This window comes from Podarcis muralis, chromosome 3, assembly GCF_964188315.1.
Source record: "Podarcis muralis chromosome 3, rPodMur119.hap1.1, whole genome shotgun sequence".
NCBI classification, from domain to species: Eukaryota; Metazoa; Chordata; class Lepidosauria; order Squamata; family Lacertidae; genus Podarcis; species Podarcis muralis.
The window spans coordinates 89,503,533-89,521,548 of NC_135657.1; the positions used below are offsets into that span (position 1 = coordinate 89,503,533).

General features: G+C 43.9%; 1 protein-coding gene across 2 annotated transcripts; it reads left to right on the forward strand.

Annotated features, from left to right (window-relative positions):
* Positions 1-1,503: 1,503 nt before the first annotated feature.
* LOC114593819 (glutathione S-transferase 3-like) lies at positions 1,504-15,507 on the forward strand. 2 transcript variants are annotated; one of them, XM_028722586.2, is made up of 7 exons: positions 1,504-1,592; positions 7,072-7,178; positions 9,211-9,262; positions 10,493-10,625; positions 11,815-11,956; positions 12,159-12,290; positions 13,807-15,507. In XM_028722586.2, the coding sequence occupies exons 2-7, from the start codon at positions 7,092-7,094 to the stop codon at positions 13,951-13,953; spliced, it is 693 nt and encodes a 230-aa protein (XP_028578419.2). In that variant the 5' UTR covers positions 1,504-1,592; positions 7,072-7,091; the 3' UTR covers positions 13,954-15,507. The 2 variants fall into 2 exon arrangements, with proteins under 2 accessions (XP_028578419.2, XP_077782452.1); XM_077926326.1 differs by lacking the exon at positions 1,504-1,592 and adding an exon at positions 3,670-3,697.
* The last annotated feature ends 2,509 nt before the right edge of the window (positions 15,508-18,016 follow it).

The window sequence follows — 18,016 nt, forward strand, 5'->3', positions numbered from 1 at the left end:
GAGCAGCTCCCAACAGAATATTAAAAACACGATAAAATATCAAACATAAAAAAACTTCCCTAAACAGGGCTGCCTTCAGCTGTCTTCTATAAGTCAGATAGTTGTTTATTTCCTTGACATTTGATGGGAGGGCATTCAACAGGGCAGGCACCATTACCGAGAAGGCCCTCTGCCTGGTTCCCTGTAACTTCGCTGCTTGCAGTGAGGGAACCGCCAGAAGGCCCTCAGAGGAGGACCTCAGTGTCCGGGCAGAACGATGGGGGTGGAGATGTCCCTTCAGTATAAGCTCTACTCAAGCAATTGGGATGAATCCTCAGTAAGTAGGCTGTTGGGAACAGATCTGTGAAAAAAACTCATCCCAGCGACTTCGGCTGAGAAGAATAAAGTCCCTAGTCCCACCCATAGTTGTCAACTTTCAGATTTGAAAATAAGGGATCAGCAGCCACAAAAATAAGGGATCAGCAGCCTCACCTGTCCCGGGGACAGTCTACGGGATATCTAACAATCCGAGATAGCAGCGGGAAACGGCGCTGGAATAAGGGAATTTCACGCAAAAAAGGAAAAGGTTGACAGCTATGGTCCCACCCCTAAGACTTCTGTGGTCTCTCATTCCTCATTCAGAGATTGGCCGCTTGTCATGGGTGCTTTAGTTGAGATCCCCTGCATTTCCAGGCCAGGGTGTGTGTGTGTGTGTGGCTGGGGTTGCACTAGACAACCCTGTTATAGATAACTCTATTGACACATTTATTTGGAAAACTACAGGTAGATCTATGCACATTTATGCTGTGTTGTGTTTAGGATTTGCAACATCATAAAATGCTTATTTCTCCTCCCACACATACAAGAACATAACAGTTGAATATAATATGCTGCATACATTTTTAAAAATGCACTGCGATGTGAAAAGAATGGCAAACTGCCACATGCAGCGCCTTACTTGGATGTGTCTGGAGTCTTGGAAGCTTGACTACCCTACGTTCTCCTACAAATGGACCTTGAGCTTGTTTGGAGGTTCTAGCAGGGGAGCGCAGCTATCGTATACCCTTGACCGAAGAACGGTACACTCCTTCTATCTGGGATGGTCGTCCTCTTCCACCGAGCGCGCAGCTTCGGGAGGGACGCACATGGAGCGGTGAGGGAGGAAGGGGACACCCGCCTAGCCAGCCAGATCAGCCGAATCAACCCTGGCGATCAATGGGGTGACAGATGTCGCAGCCAGATCGCCCTCACATCCAGAAAGAAAGGGGACCTAATGTCTATATATACCTCTCGGGAGCCTGTTGCTCTCAAGTCATAGTGACTCTGATCAGCTTGTCTCGCTGTGCAAAAGTGAAATTCTTACTCGAACGCTGAAAGAGAACATTAAAGAGCGTTCTGCAAAATCGGGTTGGTTTTATTTATTATTCCGATTATTTTGGCCCTCGACCTCCTTCCCAGGTTGCACTGAGCCACATGCAAATTAAATATCTTGCTACTGGCTGGGCCCTCTCGTCTTGCCCACGCCCCCTTGCCTGCCGTGCACAAAACGGCGAGGGAGGCGTTGCCTGCTCCTGGACTGCGAGCGCCTTCAGCATTTGCAGCTACCGCCGAAGGTAGGGTTCCTTGTCCGCAGTTGCAGCAGCCATGCACGTGTGCAGGATTGCATCGTGTGAAGAGCTGCAAGGGGGGTTGGCACGGGACGAGAGGCGCAAAAAAGTTGCCCGGCGATGATGATCGTGATGGAGAGTGGTTAGCAGCAGTAGCTCCTGTTGCACCTGTTGCACCCATCCATCGGGTTGCCTTTGAAAGGCACCGTGAACGGAGGGAGGGGAGCTAAGCTGCAGTTTGCCCCAGCGCTGCTTGGCTTTGCGCATTTGCTTTGCTACGTTGCGGATTTGGAACGTGGAGAGCCATTCTGGGGCTGGGCGGGTCCGGGTGGGAACTGAGCGTTCGAAGTTCGAAGCCTTTGATGTGCCCAGATCAAAGCGCTCCGCTGGAAGTGGGTTGCTAACATGGGTTGGTTACGGAGACTTCGCGATCCAGCGCTTAAACAGCGGGGGGGGGGGGGGGCTGCCTACCGCAGCCCCAAAGTCAGAGGGCCAGTGAACGCACTTTTATTTCCCTCCTGCTTTCAGCTGCCCATGAGTGGGAGAGGCTCTGTAGAAAGTCCAGAGGGCTTCTCACCTGTGTGGGGCGCCTGCGACGGGGGTAGCCAACGTGCCGCCCTCCAGGTGTCGCTGGACCACAAGGAAAGGTTTATTAGACTAAAAACCCCTATTTGTGTTGCATTTGTAAAATAAATAAATGTGCAATTTGCTTTGACCAACTTGCAACTTGCAAACCAAGCACGGAGCGGGGATGGCAGGGTGCATGCCTGTTGCATCATTCTCAAACTGCCCTCGCACATGAGAAGGGCGCAACAGGGCAGGGGGCAAAGCTGGGCTTGCAGGGTGCCGTGAGGATTGTGCCCCTCCAAAAAAACAACTGCCCAGGGCAAGATCTGGGCACAAGATTCCTGCATTTGCAAGGGGTTGAACTAGATAACCCTTGTGGTCCCTTCCAATTCTACAATTTGATGATTCGATTATTCCTGTAGGGACGACACAATTCCCTCTAGTTCAACAGATTTTCCCAACCCTCCATACTTCAATCAATAAGTTTCAGCATGTTAGCTCGCTTCCACCCATCTCCCGTCAGGGCTTCAACTGCATCCCAGGGTTTTCTACATGGTGGAAAGGAGCTGTGTTTCCTACAGATAACCCATCTGCTCTGGATGATATCCCATGGATGCTGAAAAGCATGGGAGACGAAATGGAGCTTTGAGGAACTCCAAGGGGTAGATCAAAAGTACCCTGCAACAGGAGAGAGCCCTTTTAGAAAAACTAGAGTTGTTTGAGGACAAAGCAAAGGAGACAAATTATCTTTGATTTTATTATGTATGTAAAAAATGCTGTACACCATCTAACTCTTCCTCCAGCATTTGAATGGATCAAGTAGATTCAATGAATTGGAGTGCTAGCAGCATATCTTTCTCTTCTCTTTATCGCCCCTTCTTTCTGATGCTAGATCCCCATCTATAACATTCTATTGGTGCCCTGCCTTCTGTTTGCTGGCGGTTCTAGCATTCTGACATTTATCTCTTCCTTAACGTTTCACTCGGGGTGTAAGTTGACTTGACTTTATTGTGTATTGTTTTGGATGTCCTTTGTATCTACTACAAAATTATTATTTTTTTAAATAGTCCCCCAGCACTATTTTTTAGAACTGCCCCCTCTTCTCAACAAAGGACTGGCACCCCCATAACACCAGCCCTCCAAGTCCCATCTCAGGGACACCCCATAATAATACCGTGGTCAGTAGTATTGAAAGCCGCTGAGAAGTCCAGGAGAACGAAAAGGGAGAACTCTGCCTCCCAAATTGCACTTCCCAGCATCTGCTAGAATGACTTAACACCAAAAGAATTTGCTCCAATTAAAAAAATACCACTGCTTATCATTTTGTTTCTCCGTGTCCTTTCTGACAGCCATGATGCCATACTATTGATATTCAGGGAGCAGTAAATATTGCCAAATGTGGGGGCTTAGTTAACCTTCAAACACTTGCTTGTTTCTATTGTTGGCTTTTGAAACCATGTTTTTGTGTGTGTGAAAACCCACTTGAGATCTTTATATTTGAAGAACAATCTGTTCCAAGACCTTTGCTTTTATGCATCTACCAGGTGGGTGAGTTCAGTTTGTTCAGTCTGACCCTTCTATAAAAAAAACCAGAATTTGAACTGAGAATGGGGAAATAAGAGTACAATCAGTGGTACTGATTTTATGTCCCATATTTGTTGGCAAGGTGTCTAAGGCATGATGTTTAAGATATCTAGGAAAGGGTAATATTTTTTTCACTGGTGCTTTCCCCCCAAAACTGGTATAATATGAACTTTAGTATAGTGGATTTGTTTTGTTTCATCACTGGATACTTTGTTTAGCAATCATTTTCATTTCAGTGTTTCATTTCTCCCTCCTTGTCACCCATTCCTCCAACCTTTCTGTGAAAGTTTCTCTCTCCAATTAACACTCATTCCCCCCCCCCTAATTCATCTGTGTCGCTGAACATTTATTCCTAAAAGTCAGATGAAAGTGGCAAGACTTCAGCTCCATGTCTGTGCACAAGTGCAAGGTTTTTCTACACAACAATGGTCAGTGTGGGAGAATCCTTATATGTAGCTTGGTGGGAGGGGAAAAAATTAACCCTTTGCCTGATCAGATGCCCCATGTCACCAGGTGGCAAAGGAGACAAACCTTCAATCAAAGCAAATGTGAAGTTTTTTCCTTCACTATTCACATTTCTGGTGTGTGGCATTGGGACAGGGACCCTAGTGGTTAAAGCCCACTAACTCTCTACCATGGTCCCGATCCAGATTTGGTGGGTCTGCACTGGCAATTTGTGTATGTGATAAACTTCACTTAAGAGCACACACCTAGTTGATGTATCTTCTAGTATGGCCGTAAGTCACAACCAGCATTCCGGGTGGTATGATCCTGAAACCCCATAGGAGCAGTCCTTCTCAATGCCATTCGAGTCCAGCATCCCCCTTCTGACAGTGGCCAATCAGAAGCCTCCAGGAATCCCACAAGGCAATAATCACGTTCTGTTCTTGCCCCTTGGCAACTGATGTTCGGAGAAATACTGGCACGCAACATGGCAGTTCTTTACCTTTCAAGGCTAATAACTGTTAATAAACCTATTCCTATTATTTGTTTGTTAAAAGGCAGGAGAGGGAGTGACCTACCCAAGGTAGTGGGAGATTTAACTTTAGGTCTCTCTGATCCTAGTCCAACCCTCACTAGACTAGCTCTAATCCCCTATAAAGCTGCGTAGGCAAGACTGTCTTTTGCCTGACTTGAATCTGCAAAAATTAATTCCACCTACTTCATGTCATGCATAACTTTTGCATGAAGAACTCCCATCGTATTCTGAAGCAGACCGGTTGTCTAAGTAAGAGGATCCTGTACAGATCATGCTTTGATTTTCTGGTACAAGGTGTGCTTTTTGTGCATAAGGAACTGGTTGATACATATTGTCCATCTCTGGTTCACTCTGCCCTTTGCTGCCCACTTGCCTGCCTCTGTCTCCAGTTCCCTTCTCCTCATTTGTCATCATACTGTAGTTTGCAGTGCCACCTGAACTGCAGCATGACAACATCCTTAGGGTATTATTATATGTCCTTTCTCTTTGTTGTTTGGACTGATACATCTTTTCCTTCTCACGCCTCTCTATTGGACCTCAGAATAAGGTATTCCTTTTGAATTATCCTCTGAGAGAAGAAAGGAACAAACATGGCTGCCTTCTCCTCCTCTAGGCTAGTTAGACTAGAAACCTTTTCTATCCAAGACATTCATTTCCTACAAGAAACAACTTTTTATTTTCTTACCTACAATCATCTGTGTTGTGTCTGTGCAATTGCAGCAGTCAGGTGTACTCTTTAACTCAAATGCAGTAGTAGTAGTAGTAGTACTAGTAGTAATACTACTAGTAGTAGTACTAATACTCTGCATCATAAGGGGCTTCAATGGATAATTGGTCCAGCTACCCCACTACAAATAGCTATGGTTTCGTTTTCCTGTTCTAATGGTGCTGTAATGTGAAGGACTTGCTCTTATTCCAGGTTTTCTCAATTCACCATCTTCATGTTAGAAGTGGGATCTGAAATAATTTCTCCAGTGCTCAGTATGAGCCTACAAAATAGAATACAGTGGTACCTCAGTTTACAAACTTAATCCGTTCCGGAAGTCCGTTCTTAAACTGAAACTGTTCTTAAACCAAGGCACACGTTCCCTAATGAGGCCTCCCGCTGCCGGTGCCCTTCCACCGTTCGGCTTCCGTTCTTAGACTGAGGTAAAGTTCGCAAACCGGGACACTACTTCCGGTTTTGCAGGGTTCGTAAACTGAATCATTCGTAAACAGGACCGTTCTTAAACCGAGGTACCACTGTAGATTGAATTTGCAGGCGGCAGTTGGCTAGCCTTCGCCCACATTCTTGGATCATCAATGAGCAGCTGAAATCTGGGTGGTTTTGTTTTCTTTCTGTCTTTTTATTTATGTCTCTTAGCCTAATAAGTAGCTGTTCTCTCCAATGATGCAGCTGTCTTCCTCAGTTTTTCAGCCGTTGCTTCCCCCCCCTCCTTATTAAGGGACGCAGCAACACTGAGAACTGTGGCCTATTGTTTACGTGCCAACACATAATTTCCCCAGGATCCTTTCTGCTGAAGACTAGAGAAAGTAACAGACTGGGTGCTTTTCCTACTTCCAAAAATGTAACTAGTTTGACTTGAATGCATTGCTAATTGTGCACTCTTCCTGCCTTATGGGTTGCGGAATAGAATAGCTTTCTTTTTGAGTTCTTCTAGTAACCTGTTCAGTCTTGATAGCTGTTTCCTTTCCTTTATTTCTTTTTAAATAAAGTTTCATTAAAGTTTTTCACAATACAATAGAAGACAAGCTAACCTACACAAAGAATAATAAAAAGGGACAAAATAAGAGAAATGAAAAGAGATAGAAGAATACAAGAACTTTTCACACAAGTGCATTTTAACGTTTGTCCCCTACTAGTGCGGGGAAGTAACCTGGCCATTGGACTGACATACGTAATATTTGTTCCAATTGGGACCATTGGAAAGGATTTTGCTTAAGGAGGGTGGTGGGGTGCCCTGCCCACCTTCTGCCTTGCCAGTGCAAGTCCAGAAAAGCTCTGAATTTGGTGGTCCATCCGCCCTTAGGGTTAATCTGCCTTTGCATCCACTTTTCCTTTTGCACAAAGGGAAACAACAACATTACTGTTTGGGCAATTTATATTAACATGCCAGGGAAACAAGTGGAAAGTACTCTGTATGTTAGCAATATATCGATAAGCAAACCATAACAAACTGCATTTGCTGAACGATGGCCTTTTGTACTATATCTCGGTGTGCCAAGAGACCTTATGACCTCTCTGTGTTGCTTAACGAATGATGATTAGTTTCATATCTTTATTTGGTGAAATGTGTTTGCTCAAGCAAGTTGGCTGTGCACCAAGAATGATGCCTTTGTGTTTCTTTTCATCAGGCAATCAAGAAGCTGAAATCATGTCTGGAAAGCCCAAACTGTACTACTTTGATGGAAGAGGCAAGATGGAGTCAATAAGATGGCTGTTAGCAGCAGCTGGGGTGGAGGTTTGTGTTTCCTTGTCTGCCAGCTTCTGTACAGAGATGTTATCATGGTTATGGGATATGCCTTGTACAATGTGGGATGCAGTTAATGGGGCACATTACATACTGTAGCCAAAAGAGATGAGAATCCGTGGGGTATTCCTATTTCTTACAGCATGAACAGATTTTGTTTCTTGATGTGTTGAAACTCTGAAGCAAGCAACTTTTTTTTTTTTTTTGGCCATATCTTGATGGAATATATGATAAAGCCATCAAGCCAGATAAAGTTGTCCTGGGGTTGGATAAGCCGCCCTTTAGCCTTGGGAAGGTCCCCCCTTCCAATTATTTTTGGATATCCCATTCATACCATGGGAATATATTTTGCCCCTTCCTTTCACCAGCACAGCATACAGAATTGTTGAGAATGTATGCATGTACAATCTGCTACACTTAAATTATTTTCATTATTTGCTTATTTTGCAACTGCACATTCTGAAGCCACACAGTCATTTATAATAATAATAATTGATTATTTATACCCTGCCCATCTGGCTCGGTTTCCCCAGCCACTCTGGGCGGCTCCCAACAGAATATTAAAAACACAATAAAACATCAAACATAAAAAACTTCCCTAAACAGGGCTGCCTTAAGATGTCTTCTATAAGTCAGATAGTTGTTTATTTCCTTGACATCTGATGGGAGGGCGTTCCACAAGGTGGGCACCACTACCGAGAAGGCCCTCTGCCTGGTTCCCTGTAACCTCACTTCTCACAGGGAAGGAACTACCAGAATGCCCTCGGAGCTGGACCTCAGTGTCTGGGCTGAATGATGGGGGTGGAGACGCTCCTTCAGGTCTACTGGGCCAAGGCCTTGAAAGGTCAGCACCAACACTTTGAGTTGTGCTTAGAAACGTACTGGGAGCCAATGTGGGTCTTTCAAGACCGGTGTTATGTGGTCTTGGTGGCTGCTCCCAGGGGAGAGGAATTTAGAATCAGTATGTCAGTACTGCTGAGAGCCAATAGAGAAAAATGTTCTACTGTTATGTACAAATTGTTGGCAAGTCATGACTTTAAAAATCTGGAGTGGTATCCAAAAAAGCGCTTCCTTTAGTCCCAGGACTTCTCACTGCAGAATGGGATTTCCTCTCTGTCGCCTCTCCCCAGTTGTCCCCTAAATCTGTTATGGGGGTTCCTCCAACCCTCTGGAGCAGATTTGGGGGGAGTGTGGGGTGAAAGGAGAGGAAAGAGAAGTTTCGCTGTGCAAGTGGAAATCTTTGCATTAGCAGAAGCACTTAGTTGGAGTCTGTCTCAGAGTCCTCTGAATTCTATTGAAAGCTTATGAACCACCCAAAAGAGACAGGGAGGATTTGATGTTTTATGAAAAACTTTAATTCTGGTTTTTATTTTTTATTACAAGCTGCTTTGATGACCCTGTTAGGCCAGAAAGACAGGATATATATATTTAAAAATCAAGTAAGTAGTACTTTCTTAGATGTGCCAACATAATATGAAGAAAGGTTGCTTTTTGTCTTAGGGTGCTCCTATTTTACTCAACTTTTACCCAGCACAAATCAGTCATCCAAAACAGTTTATCAGAAATACCTAAATGCAGTACAAGGGGAGAGAAATTAAAAATATGATTTCAAGGCACTTAAACTTGGGCAACTGGACATCTGTTTTTTCTGTGTATCTGCTTGTGGTTTTTGCATGTGTTTGGGATTTTTTTAGTCCTCGTGCTATTGCATTGTGTGATTCAGTTGAAATCCACTCGGTATCACAGTGATGTAGGAGGAAAGGAAAATCTTATCAGAAGTGAAGAAAGCAGCTGTTCCTTTCTTGCATTTCACTGGTTTTAGAAACCTGATTCAGTGCTGGAAATGCCCACATCTTGATAAGAAATGGTTTGGTTAAGTTATGAAAGGCTCATTGCTAAGTTGTGACTTTTCAGAAGTAACAAACTCAAGGAGGGGGCTTGTCCTTGGACGACGTTCAGTGATGAGTGTGCTTCTCAAGCACTGCAGCAATTCATGACACTTTTTATTTTCCCCATCTGGTAGTTTGAAGAGGAATTTCTGGAGACCAGAGAGCAATACGAGAAGCTGCTTCAAGGTAATTCGGTGATTTTGAAAATATTTGACCAGGCAAGACAAACAAAGTACAGCGGTACCTCGGGTTACATACGCTTCAGGTTACAGACTCTGCTAACCCAGAAATAGTACCTCGGGTTAAGTACTTTGCTTCAGGATAAGAACAGAAATCATGCTCCGGCAGCGCGGCAGCAGCAGGAAGCCCCATTAGCTAAAGTGGTGCTTCAGGTTAAGAACAGTTTCAGGTTAAGTAAGGACCTCCGGAACGAATTAAGTACTTAACCTGAGGTACCACTGTACCATACTTTTCCATGTATAAGACTAGGTTTTTTTACTTTAAAATTATGTGGAAAACTGTGGGTCGTCTTATACACAGGGCAATCTCCCCCCTATTTTCTGAAATTGGAGTCCGTAAAAATAGGGTGTGTCTTATACATGGGGGCGTCTTATACACAGAAAAATACAGTATCTTCTTGGGAAGGCAAAGACTTTTGAGTGCCAGAGAAGAATTGTACTCTTGCACTTCGAGTAAGCAACACAGTCTAGTGGCAGAAGGGAGAGATGTTGATTTTAATTTATCTCCTCATCCTCCCGCACCACCTACTTTGCTATTCAGAAAAGTTCAGTACAGTGGTACCTCGGGTTACGGACTCTTCAGGTTACAGACACTTCAGGTTACAGACTCCACTAAGCCAGAAATAGTACCTCGGGTTAAGAACTTTGCTTCAGGATGAGAACAGAAATCATGGCAGCAGCGGGAGGCCCCATTAGCTAAAGTGGTACCTCAGGTTAAGAACAGTTTCAGGTTAAGAATGGACCTCCAGAATGAATTAAGTTACCCGAGGTACAACTATATTGGAAGTTATGAATGCATGAAGGCACACCTAGCCACAGAGGACACTGCCCCCATTTTCTTAATTTGGAATCCCCCCAAATAGGTGTCGTGTTATACACGGGGGCGTGTTAGACACGGAAAAATACAGTAGTTCTCTTGAAACCTGTTTTAATGGTCACTGTTTCCATGACTTGAAAACAAAGTTCCTAGCTGACTGCAAGCTTGCAAGATAGTTTTTTTGTGTGTTGTTTGGCCAGCCTGTGTAGAATAATAGTCTCCACGTTGCTGTAGCCAACTATTTCCTCATTTGGTCTCTGCAGTCCTTCTGAGCACCAATACAATGCTGTGGGATTGTACTGACTTTCATTTCTAGGGGAACATTTTGACCTTTCGTTGTTTTTTTTATCCTCTCAAAAGATGGATTCCTCCTCTTTCAGCAAGTGCCCTTGGTGGAAATGGATGGGATGAAGATGGTTCAGACACGAGCTATCCTCAGCTACATCGCTGCAAAGCACAACCTCTACGGGAAGGACCTGAAGGAGAGAGCACTGTACAGTACCAGAAACATTTAGCTAGCTTTAAGTTATACTTCAGGTCCTGTATTTCACTCTTGTTTCTGGCTCCGGAGACCCACTCCATCCTGGGGCCATTCAGATAGGGTGGACTACAAATCCCATCAGCCCCTGTTCAGAGTTGCCTCTGAAGGGGGATTGACAGTTAAACCAACTCTCAGAATTATAGCTCTGTGAGGGCAATTGGCAGAGGGCAGAGGGCCTTTTTGGTGGTGATGCCTGCCCTGTGGAACACCCTCTCATCAGATGTCAAGGAAATAAACAACTATCTGACTTTTAGAAGACATCTGAAGGCAGCCCTGTTTAGGGAAGTTTTTGATGTTTGATATTTTATTCTGTTTTTAATCTGTTGGCTGGGGAAACCCAGCCAGATGGGCAGGGTAATAATAATAATAATAATAATAATAATAATAATAATAATAATATCCCTTAACAACTCTTAACCCTTAACAAACCACAGCTCCCAGAATTCTTTGGGGGGAAGCCATGACTGTTTGAAGTGGCATTGCATGGTTTTAAATGTATGGTAGAAATGTGGCCTGAGTCAAAGGGCTTGTCCTCCACAATTCCACTTATCCTGCCACTTTCCCCCAGGGAAACACACTCTTCACTGCTGAATCGGAGCAAACATCAGTCAGATTCTCCATGGAAAAGAGCGAGTGAAAAGCAGATTTTTCTAGGGAAAGTAGAGGGACAAACTTTTACCTGTGCTTTCTAAGCATGGGACAAGTGGAAAAGCAGTTGGTGACAGATGATTCTATAGCTAGTCTTCATGAAAAGCAAATGATAGGATGGGAAAAAATCATAGCTTTTCCATGTGGACTAGGAGTGAGCACTTTCTGCCTCAGTCGCCTGCAGACCCAGTTGTCCTCTCATTCTGACCGTTTACAAAGTAGTGCCTTCCAGATATTTTGGGGGAACAACTCCCATCATCCCTGGCCTTTGGCTGTCTTAGTTGAGAGTTGGAGCCCAGCACATCTGGAGGTTTGCAACAACATGGAGAAAATCCTCCATCACCAAGCAGCTGGAATTGCAACATCTTGTCGACACAGGGTAGTTGGCGGCCTCTTTTCTGCACAGCAGGAAAAAGCTGAAATTCTGTTTTGTGTGTGCATGTCATAAACAAGATGGGCGCCTTAACAGATGTGTGAATATATGTCTCTTTAGAATTGACATGTATGCAGAAGGAACAACGGACCTAATGGTCTTGATTATGATGTACCCTTTCTTAACACCTGAGGACAAGGAGAAGCAACTGGCTACAATCATCAAAAAAGCAACACAAAGATATTTCCCTGTTTATGAAAAGGTGCGTTTCAGTAACCTGCTGTTATAAAACAGGCTTGTGATCTGGGCCGCTTCACAAATTCAATGTGTAAAATGTAACATGGGAAGAACAAATGTGTGGTGGTGTTTTTTTAAAAGGACAGGTATAGTGATGGATGATAAAGATGCTTATGTGTGCTTGGGAAGCTGTTCTTAGGCGTTGGGCTAACACTGGTGTCTTGCAGGTGCTGAAGGGCCATGGAGAAGATTTCCTTGTTGGCAACCAGTTCAGCTGGGCAGACGTCCAGCTGCTTGAAGCTATTCTGATGGTGGAGGAAAAATCCTCCAGTGTTCTGGCTGACTTTCCTCATTTGCAGGTATGGCAAACAAACACAATATGAGCGGTGTTAGAAATTCAGATCTATAAGCTCGGCACCAAATGGCTCCTTAAACCAAGGTTGCAGTTGCCAAAATGGAATGTCTGGTTGCCATTTTGGGGCTCTAAAGTCTTATTTTTCAAACGATGGACTGACTGTGATTGGTTCTCAATTAAGCATCTGGCTAGCTCAGATGACAAGCCTCACCTCGGTGAAGAGCTTTGAGAACTTAAAAGAAGAAAAGTCACTTGATTCAGGGACATCCCACATATATAGTGGCCTATTCCGACCTCTTTTTCTTAATGGTGACACAGCCATTCATAATGTAGGGATCTCCATGTGAGCAGGGCAGTGGGGTGGGGTAAGTTCACTGCTCCTGCTCAGAAAAAGGGTTTTGGTTCCTGAGATTCATTCCGATTGTGCAGATAAAATATAACATAGAATTCTACAGGAAGGGATATTAGTGTGTGAAAACAATCGAGAACCAGTGATCCCCAGATGGAGATGTCAGGCACCACCCTGGCACTTGGTTGCAAGTGGTTGAAAACCAGGTGCAAAATGCGACTGGCTCCTGGCTAATTTAAAAAAACTGAATATGTGTTATGTTGTTTCTTCCTTTTTAAAAAGAATTCCTTTCCCATATGTTCCAGACCTGAAAGCAGATGGGCTTCTGTCGAAACCCCTTCTAGAAAACTGTTAGACCTTAGGGTAATGTGCTGCTGCTGCTGCTGCACACTAGTTCTGCGTGATGAGTGGCTTAATGTTGCCTCCCATTAAAGAATTATGAATTGGCAAAAATGCTTAGATGTCCATGAAGCCACGCTCTTTAATTCAAACCAGAGTGAACATGGGAAGCATGTGCATGTTAAAAATTCATTTTTTTTAAAAAATGGCTGTTGACCCAGCTGTAGCAAAGAGAGCTGTGGCACTCTAGCTCAGTGGTTCCCAAACTTGGGTCTCTGGCTGTTTTGGGACTACAACTCCCATCATCCCTAGCTGGCAGGACCAGTGGTCAGGGATGATGGGAACTGTAGTTCCAAAACAGCCAGAGACCCAAGTTTGGGAAACCCTGCTCTAGATCATGGGTTGGGGAACATGTGGCCTTGCAGATGATTCCACCTCCTATCAGCCTTAGCCAGCACAAGGATGATGGGAGTTGTAGTCCGGCAACACCTGCAGCTCTAAAGTTTTTTAGCCTATGCTCTAGAGCAGGCATCCCCAACCTTCAGCCCTCCAGATGTTTTGGACTACAATTCCCATCATCTCTGAACACTGGTCCTGTTAGCTAGGGATCATGGGAGTTGTAGGCCAAAACATCTGGAGGGCCGAAGGTTGCGGATGCCTGCTCTAGAGATTGCTTGGCTTGTTGGGCCATCAGTTTTAATAGACTCTACCAAATGGATTGAAGGTGATGGGTGCAGCATGCAAGTTTGTTTTTAGTGCTATAGTTCAGGTTCTTTGATTCTGAGTCTGCTTGCTCTTCTTGTTGTTTTCCTTCCTTTCCACTTGTTTGCAGGCTTTTAAAGAAAGGATCAGCAACATCACCACAATTAAGAATTTTTTGGAGCCAGGAAGCCAGAGGAAACCTGTGCCTGACGAGAGATACGTGGAGACCGTGAGAAGGGTCCTCCAGATGTATCACAATATGTCTGCAAGTCCTTAGGCAGCATTTCTGCTGAGCTCCAGAGAATCACCAGTACTAATACCTAATAACAATGGCTGTCGTAAAACTCATGGCATTGTGTTAGAGACTAGACTGCTGTATGACACTTGATAGCTGCTAAACAGGCTTCTCCATGGGGATGTGCATCCACATAGAAAAAACAATATGCCCGCATTTAAATTGCACAATATGCCCACATGTAAAACGCATTTAAATTGCACAATTTCGCTATATGCAGGCAAGGTAGGAATGCTCTCGTGAGATTTGGCGGGATGTTGGATTGTCCTGCGGGATCTTGTGAGAGCAGTCCTACCAGTCCCAAAGATGGCACACTGAAATTTGAGGTCCAACACTGGTCATGGCTACCTGCAAAGAACTCTGGGAGTTGTAATTTGTTGAGGGTTCTGAGAGCTGTTAGGAGACCCCTATTCTCCCCACAGAGCTACAACTCCCAGAACTCCTTGGGGAGAGGGATTGGTTGTTACACTCTGGGACAGACCAAATACCCCGCTGAACATTTGAGCCAGGCAGGATTTCAAATTCAGAGTCATTTTTTAAAGGCAATGTCCCCCCCCCCCTTGTCTCAAAAATGGGGGCCTTTGATCTGTTTGAATCCTGGCAGATCTGATGCCTTTGTGGAGTAGTACTATAGCCTGTAAATTCGAAGCCATTTGGCTGCCCCACTCCAGGCTAAAAGCTGGAAGAAGACTGGCTGGTCTTCATTGAAAATTCATGGAAGATTAGTTATCAGACTTGAGGAGTCTTCAGTATCCCTGGAATCTAGCAAACAGTTAAGTTAGATGGCAAAAGACAGGGTGTGTCTCCTTCTGAACTGAAACCCAACAAACAAATGAACAAATGAAATTAACTAAATATGAAAAGCTTCAAAAAATAAATTATATAAACACCTTTTCCATTCAGAAAGCAAAACCAAACCAAAATTTCTCATGCACACCCCTACTACTTGTGTACTTGCTAGTAGTAGCATACGTAGCAAAGGGAGAATGCCATATACAAGGCCTTCTTTAATAGTAGATATATTGATCAATATTCCTACTCTTTTTGGAATGCAGCTTTCTTTATTAAATATATTTTGTGTATCCTGTTTCACTGGGTGAAGCAATATTTTTATTCAGCTGGACGGATATAAAAAACACTATTAGAAGGGAGGCTCGGACAATCAATCCATTTCTGCCTACCAGTGTGTTCTGCAAATGGAAGGGGTTTGCTGCAGAGCTGGAAACAAATTCGAAAGAGATTCTGTTTCAGTCTTTCTGCCTTTCATCGCTGGTATTTCTGAGCTCAGACGGCCAAGGTTATGCAAAACGCAGGAAAACATTCAAAGTGACACTTATTTGCAAATTCCTGTGAAATCAAAATACACTTAAGTTGCTAAGCCTTCAATATATTTTATCTACTACAACTTTTGCATTCTGTTATTATACTAAGCTGACATTGGATTTGGTATATTCAATTTGTATAGTGTTTTTCTTCCTATTGCTGCTACAATCTGGAAAACTCTTTAATAAACTACCTTGATTCCTGAGTAAAGAAGCATTTGCTTTTCCTTACTGTGTAAATATTGTGTGCCGGATTTACGTATAAGCTAAACAAGCTATAGCTTAGGGCCCCACTCTCTTGGGGGCCCCAAAAAAATTTAAAGGGAGAAAAAACTGGATGTACATTTTATTGGCAAAACCTATTGGCGTTTCGCAGCTTTCTGACTACTCTGCTAGGTCTGGCTAAGGTCTTGCAACTAAACGCAGAGTTCACAAAAGCAATTGGCAACTTGGCTCCAGACAGGATGGACGAAGCAGGAACCAGGAACTTGTAGTTAGGTGTTTATTTTATACAGTGGACTATTTACAGGAACAGAACAGAACCCGGATCTTTAGCTAGCTTTCTCATACACGACTCACAACTCTCAACCTCCAACTCCTGCACTGACACATTCCAGTTAGTAGGCCATTACTCATTATTTCCCTGAGAGAGCTTGACCAATCATGAAGCTGTTTCCATGCCTCTGTATCACCAGGCAGCTTACACTCCTTTACATTGCCTTGGCTGTCTGCCAAACCCTAATTGACTCTGTGTGAGTAGCTGCACGTATTCAGATTCCCAACACATTTACAAAATATAAGATAAAAAACAAATAAAACCTACATACAGCAACAGTGTTACTTATGATGTAAGTAATGGGCCCCGCCTGCTAGTCTGCTCCCTAAAATATCACTGGTTTGCTCATTTCTATATACAGTGGTACCTTGGTTCTCAAACCTAATCTGTTCCAGATTTCAGTTCAACAATTACTTTGGAAAAATACACATTTTGTTATGTGCAAATGGCTTGATACCTATTAGGTCCATAAATTACCATATAGCATACAGTGGTACCTCGGGTTACATACGCTTCAGGTTGCAGACTCCGCTAACCCAGAAATATTACCTCAGGTTAAGAACTTTGCTTCAGGATGAGAACAGAAATTGTGCTCCGGCGGTGCGGCGGCAGCAGGAGGCCCCATTAACTAAAGTGGTGCTTCAGGTTAAGTACAGTTTCAGGTTAAGAACGGACCTCCAGGATGAATTAAGTACTTAACCTGAGGTACCACTATATTCAACACAAAAGCAGTGACAATTTGTTGTTCACAAAGGACAGCTGGAACCATTACTTTCAGTAGCTTAGGGCCTCATCAAACCCAAATCCAGCCCTACTCTGGATCCTTTATTGATACTGCAATTTTATATGTGTCTACCCACACATATGATTGTGGTTGCTGTTGCTGCTTTCTCACTTAATAGAGTTATAGAAACAGAGAATTGTAGAGTTGGAAGGGACCCTGAGGATCATCTAGTCCAACCCCCTGCAATGCAGGAATATGCAGCTGTCTCACATGGGGATCAAAACGGCAACCATATGATTCGCTAGCCCCAGCCTGACGTAGCTGAAAAAAGCCGGAGGCCACAGAAGGCAGTCTGGGGTAGCTTTTTCAGAACCTTCTTTCAGATAACATATCAGTGGCTATTTTTAGACTGAATCTGAACCTCAGTTGGATAATGACTAATATTAAGGCTATTACGTTACTGGCTAAGGTTACAGTTGGTGGACGATAGGAGACTACCAAAATGCTGTGTTTCAAAGGCTATGGCTACAGCTGATAGTATAGTCTGCTAACTCAAATTCCTGGTCAGTTCACAATGCACAAATTACTAAATAAGTGTGGGTTTTCTGAAGACAGCCTCTTTTGCTAATGAGGCTGTTTTTTGGAAGCTACATTTCTGATAAGTTTTCCTAGGTGGAAGCTACCTGCCAGGTAGAGGAAATGAATCAAATTCAATTGTTTGCTGCCAGTGCCACCTGCTGGCTACTGCTTTGTTTTCTAATCTTGCCACTTAAAAGCATCAACAGAACGATTTTGTTGCACACGACTCCCAAAAAGTGATTCTGGATGATGATGATTTATTAAATTTATATACCATCCTTCATCCAAAGATCTCAGGGCAGTTCGCAGCATGACAGTGCAAAAAGAAAACAAAATTATGGGGCATTACAGTGGTACCTCGGGTTACATACCCTTCAGGTTACAGACGCTTCAGGTTACAGACTCCGCTAACCCAGAAATAGTACCTCGGGTTAAGAACTTTGCTTCAGGATGAGAACAGAAATCGTGCTCCTGTGGCGCGGCAGCTGCAGGAGGCCCCATTAGCTAAAGTGGTGCTTCAGGTTAAGAACAGTTTCAGGTTAAGAACGGACCTCCAGAACGAATTAAGTACTTAACCCGAGGTACCACTGTATAGGCAATTAAAAGCTGGCACTGCTCAGAATGGTGGGCTAGGAAGGGGAAGCAAGGGAGACAGAGTCTAGGTCAGGGGTCGGCAAACTTTTTCAGCAGGGGGCCGGTCCGCTGTCCCTCAGCCTTTGTGGGGGGCCAGACTATATGGGGGGGGGGATGAACAAATTCCTGAGCCCCACAAATAACCCAGGGATGCATTTTATATAAAAGCACACATTCTACTCATGTAAAAACATGCTGATTCCTGGACTGTCCGCTGGCCGGATTTAGAAG

What these genes read in the sequence shown, in the direction of transcription:
- LOC114593819 (XM_077926326.1), top strand. An exon ending in GACCTGAAGGAGAGAGCACT is followed by an intron (nt 10,626 to 11,814) that starts GTACAGTACCAG and finishes ATGTCTCTTTAG; the next exon opens with AATTGACATGTATGCAGAAG. An exon ending in CTGACTTTCCTCATTTGCAG is followed by an intron (nt 12,291 to 13,806) that starts GTATGGCAAACA and finishes ACTTGTTTGCAG; the next exon opens with GCTTTTAAAGAAAGGATCAG.